The 20,489-nt window shown below is 43.7% G+C and overlaps 1 protein-coding gene across 5 annotated transcripts in view; it reads left to right on the plus strand.

Moving 5' to 3' along the window:
* Positions 1 to 20,489, plus strand: part of LOC105840092 (segmentation protein cap'n'collar) — a 105,795-nt gene that overhangs the window by 28,784 nt on the left and 56,522 nt on the right. For all 5 annotated transcript variants that reach the window (XM_036294428.1, XM_036294422.1, XM_036294435.1 and 2 more), the window contains exons 2-3: positions 6,750 to 6,917; positions 12,941 to 13,016. In XM_036294428.1, coding sequence (XP_036150321.1) covers positions 6,750 to 6,917; positions 12,941 to 13,016 — 244 coding nt within the window. The remainder of the gene's footprint in view (positions 1 to 6,749; positions 6,918 to 12,940; positions 13,017 to 20,489) is intronic.

Consider the following 20,489-nt stretch of genomic DNA (forward strand, 5'->3'; position numbering starts at 1 on the left):
TAAATAAATATTTGCCTACACGTCTCCAAAAATAACCGTCGCCATTGCGATGTGAGACGTAACATTGATCGCTAAAGAAAGTGGATTATGACTCCTCCCGCGTACCTCTGGAGTTAACCCCTTTCGGTAAAGTCTCTCGAGGGTTCCCTGATGACTGACGTTACGTTTCACCCTTGCTTCAGAAGACTTCAGCCGTAATGAAATCTCCGTTCTTTTTGTGTTTTTTTTTTTTTTTTTTTTTGTTTGTTTGCTCATTACATTACATTAGCTCGATTGTAACATTACATTGGATATAATTATATCCTTTGAATTTCATCAAATTAGATTTGTATGAAGATTATTATTCTTATCTTATCTACCTTTTATTTTTAATTTTCAATATCAATAATGGCTAAAAGCTATGCTCTTATCTTTTAATAATCGTAAAATAAAAAAGCAATATATCGCGCATCAATTATGCTTTTACGTCCGAAAATATTGTCTATATATTTGAGTTACGTTTTGTAGACCGATCGTTGCTTCGAAGCAAGACAGGCGTCCCCTAGGATACGCTTTCTCCCTCTCCTCCCGTCCCAGATCCCACAGGATCATTAATCAAATTCCCCTTTAGCCTCGCCTCCCTCTTTATCCCCGCCTTGACCGAAGGCTCGGCCGCCATTACTGTGCGGCTGCATGCACAACGCACTAATTAAAACCAGGAAATTAATGTTTTATTCCTTTACGCCTACTCTCTCGATATGACGCATCGTGTTAGAGGGAAAACTTTGTAGTTTAAAAGACGAGGCTCAATCATTTTGTTCTTAATTCGATTGAGACTACATTCTCATTAATGTAGAAACATTGTCTGATTTTCTTACTTCAAAATTAAAATAGAAATGCTAAATATTGTACTACATGTTTTGAAATAAAAATAGAATTAAAAAATTTAGCATAAAGGAATTGTTAGTGCGAAAAATTTTAAGTCAAGTTATTTCGACGAAATGTGTGAGAAAAATCTTTATATTTAGTGTTTACATATTATTAAAAAAATTTTTACACAAATAATAGTAAGCTTCAGGTCAAGAATTTTTCATTTGAATTGAACATCTGTTTGATCTTTGCCAACTTTTTTAACGTATACTATAAAATTTTGTTTCATAATGACTTTGCTAACGAGTTTCCCTACAGAAATGACAAAAGAGAGAGAGAGAGAGAAAGAGAGAGAGTAACAATTTCTCTAAAGCTGACATTCATAATAAATTCTTATTTCAAGACCGTCTCAAGTAATGTCTTACGATGTTAATACGACTCTGTACGTGATTGATCTATGATATTTTAAGATTGTACTTAAGACGATCTTAAATATAAAAACGGACTATGAATACCCCGGTCTAAGGTCAATATTCTTTTAAGCGATAATCTCTAATATTCAATAGGTGTATAGATCTATTAAAATAGAATTCCTATCTCCAAGTGTTTAAAGTTCTTTGTAAAATATGAAAGTATATAATGAATATCATATATGATTTATCGTTCGTGATTTTTTGCTTTTCAGGAAATCTTTTGTTAAGTTTTACAAAAAAACTTACAACAAAAATTTTTCTTTTTTGGAAGGCGGGAGAAGAAGAATGAAAGGGAATAATATTTGTGTTTTTCAAGAAATTTAAAGCCTATGTGGGAAAACCATTTCACTGAATTTTATGAAAACGGATTGTATTTATAATATGAATAATATACAATAAATACACTAATCGATTACAATTTCTTTCAATAAATTACTTAATATAATTGATATTGAATTTTTTTATTTTACACACATGTGTTTTTAATATAAGTAATATTATAAACAATTACAGAATAATATCAAGTAACATAAACAACAATTATTGTATTTTTATATATGTATACGGAAAACAAATATATGAAAATATTCTTTGCCTATAACAAAGATAACAATGTGTCGGTTTGTCAATTCGTTGCGAACAAAAGAATAAAAGTGTGAAAATTGCGGATATAATACCTGTTCATTCTAACGGTAGAATCACCATTAGATCTATTTATCGTTTATAGGCAGATACATTGACAGATTTACCGTTGACGAACAGCGTGATATTCCCAAAGGTTTAATATACAACTGTCAGATTAAAATAACGTTAAGGATAATGAGATTAGTTTGTAGAGATCTCATCCCCATGTATGTGTGTGTGTGGTACTATTTACAAGCTTTCATAAAGTTAGCTGTATTTTTTTGCAATATTAGATCTTTATTTTCTTTTTTATAAAATTTTAATAAATGAAAAATTTATTAAAATGTGTTTTTATACATGTATACAGAAGAGTTAAATATTATCATTTTAAATCTTTTTTTTATTCAAGAATTAAATTTTTTTTATTTTCAGAGGTTGCAGCTTTTAAGTACGTAATTGTAATTAATTAATAGTTATGCACTTTTCCTATATAAATGTAATAATTTGGCGAAATAAACGAAAAGTAGGAGAAGCTAAGTTGGACAATTGACGGACAATTAAAAAAAAATCAACGTCAATACGAGTCGCTTGAATGGTTTTAGGAGAGTAGCCGTGAATTAGGACAAGTGCATCGACTCGCACGAAAACTAGAAAGCTGCATTGTCATGTTTCGACGACAGTGGGTTTTACTTGACGAAGAAAACACAGTCAAGAGTCATCTGCGCAGATGTGGACCATTGTGTCTCTCATTACGCCAATTCCATGGCGATACTTTTTACGATCGTTTCTAACCATCGTGCGGTACGACAACTAGCCAAATACCGCAACCGAATGGATCGTGTTTCCGGACACACCTAATTATCTTTATTTTGACAACTCATTTTGCTTTAATTACAATGGTCTCTGAGGTAATACGATCACCGCGGGATCACTGCCAAGCTCTACTTATTGTTCGCCCGAAGTTGAAAACAAGAAGACGGATTTGGTCTTTTTGGACTTTGCAATAACATTTACAGTTATAGAGAATCGAACGTATATCGATGCCCGACTGTAATTACACGATTACGTGCAGCGATAGCTGCGGGCGTAGATTCGTCTTTGCGGTGAGAATCGCGGAAATAACGGGAGCGTTGCACCTGTTATGGCCGGACACAAAAACAATCGCTTTTTCCGAGATAACTCGCGGAGATACGTTTGGTGCTCGGTGTATCGAAGCCGTTTCGCCATCGCGGTTTCGCGAAACCTATCCGCGACACATCCGATTCAATCGGAGAGACGGGCGATGCTAGATAAACGGTGGTCGACCATTACACGAGCCCACCTCGTGTAATTACTGATCCTCAGATACATCTCTTCTGCCTTTGCGTCGTCGTTTTGCGCCGGCTCGGTCTCACCAGGTTTCTCTGATCGAATCATTTTACCGGCACCGTTTATACCCTCGGAATTTCAAGATATCAATCATTTTCGATCGAGCAGTATGTTCTATTCTTAGAAATTACATAATTATTGAGAGAGAGAGAGAGAGAGAGAGAGAGAAGAGAGAAAGCTATTTAGATTTTTGAACTGTGTTTACGGATCCGCGTGATAATATCGTGAAATTTTTAATCTAGCAAAGACACGTACGTGACAACTATTGCTTCTTATATTCATCGGTGTTCATCGTAGCCTCTTTTATTTGGAATGTAAATTGAATATATTTTCGCCCGCAGAGAGAAGCACGGAGCCGTACAATAATCGGCCGTGGTCGGAGATCGTTTCGATCGGTCGCGGGCGCGAGGGACTTTTTTTCGGGGCTCCAGGGGCCGCCGATGTAAATCGAATAGAAATCGAGGGCGTCGTTGTAACGGGGAGGGGGGGGAGGGGGGCTGGCATCGAGCGTGTGCGTGCCAGCACACCGCGTGCATCGCGCGGCGTGCACGGCACGGCGCTGCGCCGTATAAAACCGTGGGCCGAGCGAGAAAGGCGACTCGCTCCTCGGCTCGTCTTGGGGCCTCGGCATCGCGGAGCGGAGCCCAACTGTGGGCGCGGCGGATATCCCGCTGTGTCTCTCCAATATGGCCGACATCACACGCACACCCACGCCGTGGTGCGCCTCTCCCACCGGCCACCGCCTGATGATGGTCTCCCCTTTCTCGATTCTCTGCCGCGTCGAATTACACGGTCAGCGAAGTAATTTACAAAAGCTACGCCCGCGCGTGAGCGCGGCGCCGCGCCGTGCCACGGAATCGTATCCGTTACGTCCCTACGCGGCCGCGGCCGCGGGCCTGTGTGCGCAAATTCGCGATCGCCGATAACGATACCGAGAGATTAATGGCGCCGCGGTCCCTTTGTCTTCGCCCGAACCGGGGCCACGTCGACAAACGTAGTCGCTGATTAATTAGGAACGCGGGCGTGCGGTAATGGAGGATTCGATGGGGGGGTGATATATTTCGCGATCGAGAAAATCGCGCCTTCTCGCTCGTTCTATCGCGTTATTTTCACAGGTATATACGAGATACAAAGCAGATGTACGAGGGCAAACTATAGAAAATATTTTCAATGAATTGAAAAATCCTCGGCAAAGAAGAATACATTTACGTGCTGTATTTTTAATGATCCGTGAAAAACGTCATGGTCTTCCCTATGTCTCTCTCAAGATGCATTATCCCTTCATCGAGAGAAGCCTCGGTAAAAGGATATAGGAAAAACGCTCCTGAATAATGAAGGGACTATTCCGGGGCACTAAACAGGCCGCGATCGAGTTGCTACGCTTGTCCAGCGCGAACGAATCAAATCTAATCGCTTCCTGATTCAATTGTCTATTCAGGCCTTACGCGAAGAGCCTCGTTCCATGTCCCTTCTCGTAACGTTTTTAACAAGAGTCCACGTTACGAGAGCCGCCGCGGCTTCTTCCTCGTGGACGACGTACATGTCGCACTTACGTGCTTGTCGTATGAATACAGCGGTGGTGGTTTCCTGCCTCGCCGCGGTGCTTCGGACGAGAATCGAGCCGTTTTAACCCGCGTGCATGTCGCTGACGAAGCGAAAGCTATTGCTACAGTTTCAAGTATCGGCGTAACCGTGATACGGTACCACGTCCGAGAACGCCCATCAAGTACCGTGTATAACGAGTGATGAATACAATAGGAATACCTGGGTCCTAAACACGCGTCCGCGAACAATAATTGACGCGGAAGTACCGCGAAAAAAGCTTAGCTGCCGCGCGTTCGGCCGAAGACGTAGAGCCCGCGCGTATACGTCCCGCTAGTCACTTAATCCGTAAACATGGCGGTTCCGAGCGAGCGTTACGCTTCGGCGCCGGTTTATCGGTAAATGGGGGAAACAGCGAACGATGAGTAAGCAAGGAGCACGAAAGGCAATACTAGTACATTTTCGAGGTGCGATTATTGTTTATACTAAATTGCAACTCAAATTTTTGGCTACAAATTTTGGGCTCAATAATAGATATAAATGATGGTATCTTAAATGCTATATCAGGAATAAGAATGAAAACAAATAATTAAAGCATAATGAATTAACATTACATTAGAATGTTACTCCTAATTACACATTATAATATTTGTATTTGTGATACAAAAAATATTTTTTATCATACGACTTAAAAAGATTCACTTTTTTTTTCTTAAAAAAAAAAAAGAAATATATAGAAATAGTCTGACGCTTGCGTTATTGCTAAAAATATTGCAGCTAATATTTTTAAGGCCAACGATTTTTTCCCACGGTACTTATACAAACTGGATACATAGATCGGCCTGCCTCTGAACATGTTAATCATTTCAATGTAATGCCGCGAGTTCGCCGAGGGTTTTAGATTGGCGAGGAAAATCCGTAGATTGGTTAACGAGGCTCAAAGTACGAACTCGGCGAAATTGGCTCGATTAAAACCCATGGGGCAGCTGCCCCGAGGATTGTGCCCCGTCATGTGATTGGTCCCTTCTCCCGGGTCCTTTCTTCGATCTCCTCCATTTCGAGATGCATCGATACTCGACCATCATTAATCATGCACTTTTGTACACACTCGTCGATGGGACTCCCTGCGAGGGACATCCGAGACGCAACAAAAATGAATCTCGGAGATCGAGACTGGGCCTGAACGGCGATCGAGGCCAGATGTTATTAACTTATATAAAATAAACATAAACGAAAGCGCCGCGCGCGCAGGGCGCTCCGTTGTGGAAGCATCGGAACATTAATCGTTCGACTTTTAGAAGGATGGTAGCGATATTATGATTACTTGGCGCAAAATTTTTATTATATTTTAATCGTAAACGCATTGTAAAATTAAATAACGAATCAAACATGCACGTTAACGAATAAAATTAATTTCAAAATTGACTCCTGTGACTCTTCCGTAAAAGTATTTAATGTCTATTACACACACTTTACATTTTTTCAAAGTATCATCTGCTCTTTTTAATCAAATAAATACACAGAAACAGTTGTAAATATAATTTTCTTTAATATCGTTTTCGAGATTAAAGGTAAGATTAATAGCAAAATATTAAATATCCAATCGAGACGAAACTTCTACCCGTATGTTCGCATCGTGTATTTGATTTGCATTTAAAGTGAAACCCGCATATATTCTCTTTTGTTTGTGTAAGTAGATAATGAAAAGAGGAAAGTATGTTGTAATAGATCTATTTTGTTTCAAAAAAACTACATATTTAATCAAAATACTGTGAAATATTAAATATATAATTGCATTATATATCGATTATTCAAGCTTTGCACCAGGAAAGGGAAAACAATTAAATAAGTGTTAAACTTGCACAATAATAGGACGTGTATTCTCGATTTCAGGATATGGACCTCATAGAGGTTCTTTGGAAGCAAGATGTGGATCTGGGATTCACGCCGGTGGAACCGGCTACGACACCGACCAAAAAGCCGTCTACATCGGAAAAAGAATCAGCGGATGAAATCGAGAAGCTGAAAGCTTTGGAAGCTATTAACGCTACTTATCAGAAGGTATGGAAAAGCCATTTTACTTTCTTTCCGATTGGTATCTTACGTCATTTACATTATTCATTTTTTTCGAAATCACACGATTGCGCGATTTTGTATTGTTTCGAGTTCCCGATCGCAGCGCTTAATGAGCGATTGTCTCTCGAGAATGCGCCGCTTTCTGCTTTCACGCATGTTAGAAGGAAGCGTTTGCTTCCTCGGACTCAATTTAAACGTTCGTTTCTCCATATGCCAACGGGGCCCATTGATGTCTTCCTGTGTCACCCGGACGATTATCGAAGATAGAAAGCTTCGGACGTGCACCTGTACGTTAAAGAATACCTCGCGACGTCGCGCGTTTTCCGTTCTGCCTCTCGGTAATCATCGACCAATTGGATTGTGCGAATAGGAAGCAGCATTCCCTGCGACGTTTCAGAAGAAAAAGACTTCCAGATTTGTCTTCCGGGCATTTATGCACATGTTGAAGAGCATTTCAAGATTATTATTCGTATTTTTTTAAATTTGTTTTATTTATTTTTTCTTAAACATATCAAGAAATTAGTTTATAGTGATTAGTTTAAGAAAAATATATTTTTTTCGGCATTTCAACAAGAATATTAGCTAATCGAGACGCTTAGAATATAAACATCAATGAGATACTCTCGATATTTTGTCTGAATAGATTCATATCGATTTATAAAATAGATCATGATGCTGCAAACAAACGTGACACCACTAGCTCGATCAACAGTGGAATTCGGCGCTCGGGGTGGTTATCTGAGAGATAACTTATCTTCTTGTCATCTCTTCATCGTGTACTGCCGCATAAAGCTTATTCGAGGCACCCGTCTTGAAATGTCAACATACCGCGAGTCTTTCGCAAATTTTATTTTTTTGTTTCGAAAAATTTTATTACGTTCTCTTATTTTGATTCTTTAGCACGTGCACTCTCATAATCGCTCGTGGATGATCGATCTCGATCGATCGGAGACACTAAGCCGTCCCAAATACGTAGCGATTACGTTCGGTAGACCTAAAGAGAGATTAGGAACCATCCCATCCTTGAATATGATCTCGGCCGATATTCCAAGCCTTGTTCGTATCGGCCATCTATCTTGTCTTTCTCAAGTTATATGCACATCTAGATAGCCTTTGCCTCTCACGGTGTATTGTGTCTTTGTCCCACGAAGCGGCATCTCTTCATGCGGCGACGAAGATGCAGTTTCTTCCGTAGTTTCTAAATATTTTTTATTTATTTATAGGAGAGATTGATTGACCAATATTTTGCTATTAGAGACAGAGATCGTGAATTATGTCACTGCTTCTAATACTATTGAAGAATAATTACTTTTTCTTTTACTTTCCTGGAGAATTGACCGAGCTTTTACTATTAAAATATTTTAAATAATATATAATTGAAGTTAACAGAACATTATGTTATTATCATCATCACACATATATTCATCATCAATTAAAGAAAATCCTTTCTAATTGTAATAAAAAAACTCAACTATCTTCTATAAATTTATTTTAATTTTTCAATCGTGAATGTAATCCGAAGCTATGAAAAATGCAGGCTCTTTAGGTGATTGGATCCCAGTTGATTCTCCTTGTACGAGTTAAGTTTTTTCGGTACTGACGATTTTTCTTTGCTTGTGGCGCGTTTCGGTGGATGGACACGAGGCGCGTTTAAGTATCCGGCAGATTCGAGCCTCAGCCATACGATGGTCACCGACAATGACGTTGCATCGACGTTCTGGGCGGGTAGCCCATCAGACTTCTCGACGTTCTTCGTCTCCCTCTCTGTCTCGTCCGCTCTCTTCGTCCGCTTCGTCCGCTTCTCCGTTTCTCTCTTCTTCTCACGACCTTCGGTAGTCGACGTACCTTCTTTCTTTATTTCTTTCTCGACGTCGCTATGCGCCGCTTCGTCTCCGTCGGCCTCTTCCTCCGCGAAGATCGCATTGTTCCAGCGGGTTCTATCTTTGTGAGGGCTCGCCGCCGCCTTCGAGAGCCCAATAACACGGGGAAGACCCTCGATCCCGATCGAAAGCCGACACATCGATCCGAGACGCGATCCGCGAACAGCTGAGAACAAAGAAGAGTCCAGTCTCTCGGCTTCTCCCTCTCTATCTTACATTGCGACAGATTATTGACAAGCATTGTTCCAACGTCTGGCCACAGAATTGTTTTAACTAAAGAGACAAGCAATGATTCGAAATTGGTATGGCGCTGTCAGAAATGATAAGGAGAAAATCTGTCTACGTGTATATTCTTTTAAGTCGCGCGTTATTCTTACTTTTTCGTATTTTAAATTGATACAATTCTGACGAGAATTTCAAATGTTGAACATTACTGATGCAATATTCACATTTTGAGTTTTTGTGCTTTCTTTGGAAGAACAATTGAAGTTAGATACTAAGGCATAACTTTATGAGGACTTACAACCATCAGTTTTAAGGTGAACAGTGCAATGGAAACATTATAAATGTTCGTGCTACGTAGAATATTTGTCAATATGTCGTGCTATTCGAGAACGACGTGGATGTCACTAGGAAGAAGCTAGGCAAGTGAATTGCTGTAAAGCACGTTGCATGTTTCTGTTGTACAATTATCTCAAGCCGCCGTGACTGGCAGAAATTTTTAATCCAGAGCCAAGATTTAAATGATCAGTGCACGTCGCGGCGACAGGCTCCATTAGAGCGACTCCGTCTCGCTGCGAAACGGGAATGAATTATGGAGGCGTTTAGAGGAACGTCAATCTAGAAAGTAGGAAAGAGGAAGTTCGATCGAGCGATTCAGGATGGAAAGCATTCGTCGCGAAGACAACAAATTTTTCTATGCTTAACAGACGTGGCCACGCGATTCCCCTCGCATACACGTCCGTTTATTTTCTGTACATGTGTCTTGGCCACGCAAAAACATTATCAATTAAAAAAATCCAAGATGCGATTACATTTAGAAAAGCAACAGCAACAGAAAAAAAAAGGTATCGATGTTTCTGTACAAATACTCGGCTTGATATCTTGATCGTCATTCGCTTTGTATGTATGGAGATGCTCTCGATACGTCGCCGCGTATCACTAGATCGCATGTATCACTGCGCGTTTCATCAGTCTGCGATGATGCGTAATTACTGGGCGAAGACGCATGCAAACAAACACGCGATACAAAGCCCGATCAATTTCCGCTTACAGAATCGCTTATTCCGCCGAGTTGTTTCAACGCGGATGCGTATCGCGCAAGATGAATCGCTACAAGGCACCTTTATTCCCGATCGTAGGAGATCGCTTTCTCGAGCTGTCGTGACCGACGCGAATTTTTAATTCATCGACGTGATTCAAATGAAGCGAGTTCTCCTAGGCGACGGGCTCCATTAGGGCGACTCTCCGTCTCGGTGCCAGGAGCCCGAAGACGGCGGCTCGTCGGGAGAAACGCGGCGAGAAGAGGGTCGATCAGTGCGATGTAGAAGGAGGATCTCGACGAAAACAACAGATCCTCTCCTCCCCGTCCTCCATCCTCGTCGAACGTATTCATAAAACCATCAAAATGGCTAGCGTTCATTTGTTCCTGCGATGTATCCGTGAAGCTGGCGGCGGGGTTTGGTAAAATGATAGATGTACGCAGCATCCCCCTCGGTACGAGAGGCGCCATCGACGGACGTATCGGGGCGGAAGAGAGAGAGAGAGAGCGAGAGAAAGAGAGAGACGGGACCAAAAAGTATAAGAGAGAGAGAGAGAACGATGTCGATCTATGAGGCGTTTCTTGCGAGAGAGAGAGAGAAAGAGAGATGGCGGATAAAGAGAGAGAGGGGACTTCGCGAGCCAGAGAGATTGGAGCACCGCTGGGAGGGGTATTCCGAGGGATGTATTGATGGTCCTGGAAATTGAAAACGCGCCCGGCCAGCCGAAGTGGGTTTGGCTTCCTTCTCTTGTCCCAATTGTTTCCGTCGGCTGGAATTTCAAAGCAAAATGGCGCTCGCGTACGATGACATCAATAATATAGGTTGTCGCTTTTAACTTCTGCCATAGCTACCTTTTTGGCAACTTACTCATCTTATTTTTCACGTAGCGTTTTTTCCATTATCAATAGTATTTTTTTATTTTAACGATCAGCAATAAAAAAACACTGTATGTTTTCTTCTATAAAATTGTTCAGAATATTTTATATTAATTCTTATCAAAAGAAATATTTTTCAACATTAAAATTCTTATTCTTTAAGTATATACTTTCGTTGTCGAGGTAAATTCAGAACTACGTGTCACAAAACGTGAAACGTGTGTCTCGCGTTACATACGATTCGAGCGTGACTCGCGCCATACCTTCGGCGACCGCGATACCATATTGAATTCATATTTACTCGCGGCGATCAAGGCTGATTTGAATTATGCTTTCTATCCACGCTGGTCCTTGTAAGGCGGTTGATCGGGGCAGACAGTCGTAACAGTTCGTAAACGTTAATTGAGAGCTATGCCAGCCATGCAAGTCCGTATCGCTGACAGGACCTCCATTGTCACATCGAGGGGTTGCGTCGTCAAGCGGGACCGACGTTTCCTTCGAGAGTCGAAAGAGATGACGTTGTGGGCCCAAAATAAGGCGCACGGTTATACGCGCGTTCGTGACTCTTCAAAAAATATTTTAGGATCGTCTTTAAGAACTGCAGGACCTTGTAAAGCTTATCGAAAAAATTTCAAATTTTCTTAAATATTATGCAAAATATTTTTCCAAGCTTAGAGGAGACATACATTAATTCTTCATTGCTCTCGTCTGATGTAAACACTTACTTTACATTTGATTTCACGTAGATATGATATAAAAGTTGATTCTAAAATTTTCAGACTTTTGCTTACACAATCTTCTATTTGTATAGTTATTTTTAACAATTTTGTTTAGTATAATTTTATTAAATATATGTGTTAAATTTGTTGAATGAGAGCAATGGAAGGAAAAAAATCTCTACAACGTGATAAACTACAACATCTGCTATTCGATCGGGAAAAAAGATTACCTTTTATTCACGATATTTCTAACAGTATGTAATAAAGTATTCCTTTTTGGCTCGCGTGAGTTCAACTTTAGGACGCTAGGATAGATTGAATTTTGTATTCATAACTCCGTAGAGCTCAGTGTAACGCACCACTCGACAACGATATATCATATCGTCGAATGAAAAAGTGACCGGAGCGTAGGCAGAAGGGTATGGAAGATTTGAGAGAGGTTGGCAAGGGAGAGCGGCGAGGAGCGAGAAAGAGAGAGAGAGAGAGAGAGAGAGGCAAATTTTGGCGAGGGAAGAAAGAGAGATAGAAAGCCGGTGGTTGTGGACGGCCGCTATCAGGGACTCGCTATGATTAATGATCGAGTACAATACTGTTTTCATTAAACTCATTTCATTGCAGCTCGCATGTACGGCCGCGCCACGGGCGACCTATGGCCCGGGGCATACGCCCGCCCTTGGGCCCTTTTTCATATCGGCGGTATAGGGTCGCTTGATTATGACGTCTCTATAAAACTCGACCTTGGTCGATTCGAATAGCGCTCGACTGAATTCGGCCATTGTTGCACGAGCTTCATCTCAAATTCGTCAGCAGTACGGATTCGTAATCATCTTTGTTGAAATTACGTTTTGTGTGATCGTGCACCGGGTACCGATCACATCTCTCTCTCTCTCTCTCTCTTTCTCTCTCTCTTCGAGAGCCAGGCTTCACGAGAGTCGGGTCCTTCACCTCTGCTTGACACCTCTCAGATGCGAGAACGTCGTTAATTACGGTCAGCGCTCATTACATCACAGCGTTACTCTTTCAGTCTAATTTTCTAGCTAATTTACTGGCTCCTCGTTACAGTTTATTAATTGATCACAATTATAATTAATACGCTAGATAAACTTTACTTTTGACGACGAGTCATATTTATTATAACATTTTTCATCTCGCAAGGCGTCTTTACTTTTTATGTGACTTTGTGTTTTTTGGGGATAATTATTGCAATAATATTGTATGTCCGTCATGTACGTATATATATTTTTGTTCGATCGGACCAATCGTTATTTTTAGGACGATGCCAAAGAGTCCGAGCCACAGGAAGATGATCCATGGGCAGGACTTCCCTACACCGTAGATCTTGAAACTGGTAAGCTTATTTGGATTGTTTATTTTTTTAAATACTTTCGAAATTCCTTAATAAAACGGAAGTTTTATTTATTAAAGGTGATATTAATCAGGCTATTTTGTAATCGAGATTATACGAGAAAATACAATTAATTTTTTTTACTTTGCCTGCGTTCGCGTAAGGCATCGCAATTTTTATCTTATGCGTTTATCAGAGACGATCGAAATCCCGTTTTCGGATACCAAAGAGTCAGTCGGCGCACATGCTGTGCGTGTTTCGCGTTAGTCCGTGTGCCGGCAAGAACAGCTAAATACATCTGGCGCTCGCGGCTCTTTACGTCGGAAGCGTATCGAATTAACGCGGCAATTTGTAAGAGCCAATCCGAACATTCACTATAGTCCAAGCTTGCCGCACCTGGCCGCACCTTTGCGAGGCTAATTAGCATAAACACGCCGACCGAATGCACTTCGCTGGCCATTCCTTTGGAAATACACCATACACCGTGAAATACCCTATCGCCATGCATCATGAAAAACATATAATTGAAGACGTGCGGTCTTAAATGCATTAAGCGCCAAATTATAAGTAGTTTAATTACATTGTAAAAATGCGAACTTTAATAATAACGAATAATCAAAACGAAAGTAATTAAAAATGGACTATTATAGTTTTTCATAGAAAGCACTTTTTCAGCGACCGAAGATTTATATTTATGCAATTAAATTTTAGCGTGTTAGGATAGGTGTGTCCGTGCAGGAGTGTGATCCGCGAAATTACGAGGCAGACGATTTGCGAGTATAGAAAAGAACTTTATTCGAATTCGCGGTACATCTGACGCGACGTGTAGGTCCGAATCGTTCGGTATCCGCTAGACGACTCGCCGTGAACCTTTTTGTTTTTTCGTCCTCTCCGCACTTATCCCTACCTGGGATTCCGTCCTTGATTTCTTATTATGGTTCGTTGCCCGATTTCAACTAACGTTGTTCTTCGTTTACGCGGCTTTGTCAATCTTTCGCGCGCTTAAAATCGGGCAACGACCTGCCGGTTTGCGGGCGTGTGGCGACGCGATCGCCACAGTACCCCCCTGCCAGTGCTGTAGCACGATAAAGTCTTCCGTGCGTCTATGCTAGTATATTTCGCATTCTGAGTTTCCCGCGTCAATTACAAAATACTCGGAGACTAATACAATATAATAAATAATGTACTATGAATATAAATGCAGTACGGGCGGTCGTGTGACTAATATAATATATCTAATAACAATTAATAAGAATGAATGTAAGTAAATAAGAATAAGTGATGGCTCGAATTGCCTATATATAATATATCCGGTTTTCCTTCGTCTGGTAAATTAAGATATCACACTAAGCAAAAGTCGTAATTTACAATCATTTTCCTACAGAGCGGACGATTCGTTTTTATAATTTTACAACCATTTATAAAGATTTTACTACATTTTACGCGTACATCGTTTCCTTAACTCGCGCCTACTTGCAGCCGATCTGGGAAGTGCACTCTCCTGCCCGATCTCGTTCTGACCGTCGCTCGCCTCTGTAACGATCGCTCGGTCTCAGCCGCTCTCTCGTCCTTGGCTCCTTCATCGCTCCTTGGCCTAGCTTCTCCTGCTTGATCTGTTTTGTTTTCTAGAAATAAATAGGCTGGCTTTAATCGGTCAATCGTGACTGTGGTTGATTTATCACCAACGCGTATGACAAAATCCTTGTCATTCCTTTTTATGACTTCGAACGGGCCGTCGTACGGTGGCTGCAGGATGTTTTTCGGCCCATCATGCCGGACAAAGACCTGCTCTGCTGTTCCCAGGTCCTTGAACACGAACGGGCGCCTCTCCCCGTGGCACGCCCCGCGGACCGGGCGTAACTCGTCGAACCGACGACGCAATTCCCTGATGAAATTCGCGTCGTCGATCGGTTCTTCAGCTGCTCGTTGACACAGGAACTGCCCCGGGAGCCGGAGCGTTTCCCCGTATACAAGCTCAGCCGCCGTCGCCCTCAAGTCATCCTTCCAGGCAGCCCTAATGCCCAGAAGTACCGTCGGCAGTACTTGCGTCCATCGGCTGCTTCCCTGGCACCTGATCGCTGCCTTCAGCTGTCGATGGAATCGCTCCACCATCCCGTTTGCCTGGGGGTGGTACGCTGCCGTCCTCAGCTGCACTGTTCCTAATAACTGGCTCAGCTGACGGAAAAGCTGTGACTCGAACTGTCGGCCTTGGTCCGTCGTGACCCGCAAAGGGGCCCCGAATCGGCATATCCAGCCCTCGTAGAACGCTCTAGCCACCGTCTCTGCCTCCTGATTCTCGAGTGGAAAGGCTTCCGGCCACCGTGTAAAACGATCTACGCAGGTCAAACAATATCGCTTTCCTTCTGAAATCGGCAATACAATTATGTCAATGTGCACGTGTTCGAAACGTCGGGATGGCGCGTTAAACGTCCCGAGTGGCGCCGTCACGTGTCTCGAAATCTTCGCGCGCTGACACGGCACGCATGTCCGGGCCCATTCTCGACAATCTTTTTTAATCGACGGCCAAACATATCTTTCCGACATGGCCTTGACCGTCGCTTTTATTCCCGTGTGCGCCAACCCGTGGACGCTGCGAAACGCTTTCTCGCGAAAAGGTTTGGTCAGGAATGGTCGTGGCGTTTGAGTCGTTACATCGCAAAATATTGCAACTCCTGTTCCTGGGATGTTGACTCTCTCTAATTTTAGACCCGTGTGTTGCTGTAAAAAATTTTCCAATTCCTCGTCCGAATTTTGAGAATCCGCCAACTCCGCGTAATCTATTGAGTCTTGAACTTCGTCGATTCTTGAGAGTGTGTCGGCCACTACATTCTCTGATCCCGCTATATGTCGGATGTCCGTAGTATATTGTCCGATTAGATCCAGGTATCGGAACTGTCGCGGCGAGCATTTATCCGTCTTTTGTTTGAACGCGAAAGTTAACGGCTTGTGATCGGTGAAAATTGTAAATGTTCGCGCCTCCAGCATATGCTTAAAATATTTCACGGCTGAATACACGGCCAACAACTCTCTGTCAAACGCGCTGTATTTCGTTTCCGTTGAGCTTAATTTTTTTGAAAAGAACCCGAGCGGTTCCCAGCCGCCGCGGCCGCGCTGCTGGAGAACGGCTCCTATGCTACGATCCGACGCGTCCGTGAATACCGCCAGTTCCGCGCCGATTCTCGGATGTGCTAATAATACTGCCTGTGCCACGCACTCCTTTGATTCCTCGAACGCTCGTCTTGATTGCTCGTCCCAGGATATCAATTCCTTGCCTTTTATATTTTCGCGGAGGCAATCGTTCAACGGAGCCTGAATCTCGGCGGATCGAGGCAGAAATCGCCTGTAAAAATTGATTATTCCCAGATATCTCCTGAGTTCTTTCGCTGTCCTTGGCAATGGAAATTCGTTGATCGCTCTTACACGCTCTGGCAACGGACGAGTGCCCTTCTCTGACACCGCATGACCGAGAAATTCGACTTCTGACCTGCCGAACACGCATTTCGCGGGATTCACGACGACTCCGTATTTTCGCAACCGTTCAAACAATATCTTTAAATGCGTCAGGTGCTCTTCCTCCGTAGTCGACGCGACTAAAATGTCGTCGATATACGTAAAACAAAAATCTAAGCCTTGAAGGATCTCGTCCATAAACCGCTGGAACGTTTGCGCGGCGTTTCTCAACCCGAACGACATGTATGGGAACTCAAACAGCCCAAACGGTGTCGTGATTGCCGTTTTATGTATGTCTGCTTCGGCGACCGGGATCTGGTGATATGCTCGCACGAGATCTATTGTTGTAAATATTTTCCGGCCTTGTAGCGCCTGTGCGAAATCATGTATATGCCGCACGGGATAACGGTCGGGTACCGTGCGCGCGTTCAGCGCTCGATAATCGCCGCACGGACGCCACTCTTCACCTTTTTTTGTACGAGGTGTAATGGAGATGACCAATTACTTTTTGATGGTCGCGCGACTCCTAACTCTACTAGCTTCTGAAACTCTCTCTTTGCGACCACCAAACGTTCCGGTGCAAGCCTTCGCGGTCTGCACACAACGGGTGGCCCCTGCGTCGTTTCTATAAAATGTTTCGTGTCGTGCTTCGTTTCACTCGGCCGGCCGCCCGGTCGCGTCAATTCGGGATATCGCGCTAATAATTCGTGGTAGTATGTAACTCCGGTCACTGTCTTAACGCTCGGCATCGCGCATCGCGAACACTGTCCACGCACCGTCATGCTTGTTACTCCGTCTACCACGCGGCTGTTTCGAAGGTCTACCAACAAGCCATAAAATGATAAAAAATCGGCGCCAATTATCGGTCGCGACACGTCTGCAACGACAAATCTCCACGTGAACGTCCGTCGCAACCCGAGGTTCAATGTTAAAGTCTCCGTCCCGTATGTATAAATCGGCGTTCCGTTAGCGGCGGAGAGTTCATATTCCGATCGCGGTCGCGGTCCGCGCACCATCCGGCGCGGATACACGCATAAGTCCGCTCCAGTATCCACCAGAAATCTCACCTTCGTGTCCTGGTCGGTCACAAACAGGCGACGCGTTAACTGGCCCTCCTCGGTTGTCGCCTCTACCGATCGGCCGCCGCGTTTCCCCGTGCCGACGACTCAGCGCACGGCGGATCACAACGTCTAGCATCCGGCCCGAATCTCCAATGGTACCAACACAGATTATTGCTGGCATGACCTCGACCTCGCGAACGCGACCGCGAACGCTGCCGTCCCCGAAACTCGCCACGGCCTCGCTCCGGCTGCCCGATAGCCTCGATGGACCTCCGAAGGGCCGCTATCTGTTCCGTCATCTCTTGCTGCAGCGACAACCTCATCTGTGTTAGTTGGAGGTTGATCTTTGCCTGAAACGCGGCCGCGCCATCCGTCTCAATCACACGCGTCACCGACGGCGTTGCAGCCTCCGCTATCTGGAGGGCCGGGGCGCGGACCGCTCCCGCAATCGCATCCGCGATGTCCGCGAGCTGGTCCAGGGTGTCGGTCGCTCTTGCCACCAAATGTGGCTGCAAATACGAAGGCAATCGGCTAAGCCATACGGTTCGCAGCACGCTGTCCCCGACCGCGGCTCCCGCGAGACTTCGGAGGTGCCGTAAAAATTGCGACGGTTTACGGTCACCGATCTCCTCGTGCTCCAACAGCCTGCGTGTCTTGTGTTCTTGTGACAGGCTTAAACGCTTGGTCAATTCGCGCTTCAAAGTGTCGTACGCGCCTTCCCCGGGCGGGTTCATTATTACGTCGCGTACCTCAGCCATATAAGTTGGTCCTAATGCGGTAAGCGCATAACCGAACTTCGTCGCGTCAGTGGTTATTCCGGCAGCATGGAAGCTCCGGTCTAATATGCTGAACCAGAGTTCAGGGTCGTTTGGAGTGAACTCCGGCATTCGCATCCCGACTCTGTTCACCTCCGCTCCGTGAATTAAAGGCACCGACTGACCGGCCATGGTCGATGCTACCGCTACCTGCTGTGGCTCGAGCGGCTGGACCAACATTTCGTTGTCGCGCATCAAAGGCATCTCTTCTTAACGTTCTTGTAACACTCGTCACAAACACCTTGTCCACGGAAATAAAAAACAGAACGCGGAGAAAAAGCAAATGAGCGTTTATTTCTCGCGCCGACGGATCACGTCGGGGTCACCACTTTAGCGTGTTAGGATAGGTGTGTCCGTGCAGGAGTGTGATCCGCGAAATTACGAGGCAGACGATTTGCGAGTATAGAAAAGAACTTTATTCGAATTCGCGGTACATCTGACGCGACGTGTAGGTCCGAATCGTTCGGTATCCGCTAGACGACTCGCCGTGAACCTTTTTGTTTTTTCGTCCTCTCCGCACTTATCCCTACCTGGGATTCCGTCCTTGATTTCTTATTATGGTTCGTTGCCCGATTTCAACTAACGTTGTTCTTCGTTTACGCGGCTTTGTCAATCTTTCGCGCGCTTAAAATCGGGCAACGACCTGCCGGTTTGCGGGCGTGTGGCGACGCGATCGCCACAAAATAATCAATTCGCTTGAAAATAAAGACCAGACGCAATGTATGATTAATAGACTTATCGTGCAAATGGAACGTACGTCACATACATATACAGGTATAACAGTTGGTAGCGGACGCGTTAATAGACCCGACTGCATCTCGTTCTCTCTTTTTTAAAATCGTTTCTTTGGCATTCTTGCCGCGCGCTTTCTGTCGCATAATGAAAAGGGAGGTAAGTACATTAACGGCGAGAAATGTTATGCGACACGAACCGCATGTGGGAGAATGTCGAGGACACTCGCGCGAATGTCGGCGAGAGAGATGGAGGGAGACTGTAACGAGCGCGCATGCAACGCGCCGTGGCGTCTACCTGCATACCAAGGTGCACTTTGTTCAGGTATATAACCACGGGTTTCCAGGCAGGCAGGTTCCAGTTCCGGACGACTCGAGGCTGGGGAGTGGCTTCAGGAACGCCCTCGCTCTACCTTCCTCCCTACCTCTCCTTCCAACCCCACCAGCCTGTCCAGCCCTTCTGTCGGGTGCGGTTCCCCTCCGTTCTCTTTCTCTCTATTTCTCTCTCTCTCTCTCTCTCTCTCTCTCTCTCTCTCTCTCTCTCTCTCTCTCTTTCTCTCTCTCTCTCTCTCTGCATTTAATTACTTTGCGCCCGACAGAATATACGCCTAGCTACGAGACACTCTACGTCGAGCGTGCTATCAACGGTTGACGAAGGGTCCGCTTGTTAAATTCTCCTTAGAAATTCATATATTGAGATCCTACTCATACGTGTAACTGTGAGGATTATCTTGACAATTGACAATTTTGAAATGTTTGAGAACCAGAGAAAATGTGAACGGTTGTCTTTATGTAGAATTTGGAAAGAATATCAGATATTCTAATAGTGAAGCGAATTCTTATTGAATAACTAGATTGCTTACGTTATTGTATTTTTTCTTTCATTTTTATTTAAAAAAGTTAAAAAAAGAAATTGTTTACATGTCATAGAGTTATACTTTGTTTTTGTATTTTCTTTAGCCGTAAGTACGAGATAAGCCGCATTTCAAAACTAATATTAGAGTGCAAGAGAGCGCTATAATTCAAAGTATTCGTTCGTTTACGACGACGAAATGAATTAATCGGACAGAGCGGTAATAACTTTTTGAGCAGAGAATGGACCAAGAAGAGCAGCAGAGCTCATTACGCGGTTATCTCGTCGTCGATCAATCGAGATATTCGGCGCATGGCGTGTATGATTAATGAGTTACTAGACTAATACATAAGAAATTCTTCCATCATCCTTATTCCGTAGGGCTTGATGGAAGAAAATGGTGGTCCGACATAACATAGAGCAAAAGAGCTACGTGATGCGTGCGCTGAAGTAGAAATGGCGAATTGATGACTAGAAATTAATTGTAAAGAGCTAAAGTAGTCGAAGCAAATCGCAATACGGGTCATAAAGTTCATATATATACATATATATATATTTATACGGAA

This window comes from Monomorium pharaonis, chromosome 1, assembly GCF_013373865.1.
Source record: "Monomorium pharaonis isolate MP-MQ-018 chromosome 1, ASM1337386v2, whole genome shotgun sequence".
In the NCBI taxonomy this organism is placed as follows: Eukaryota; Metazoa; Arthropoda; class Insecta; order Hymenoptera; family Formicidae; genus Monomorium; species Monomorium pharaonis.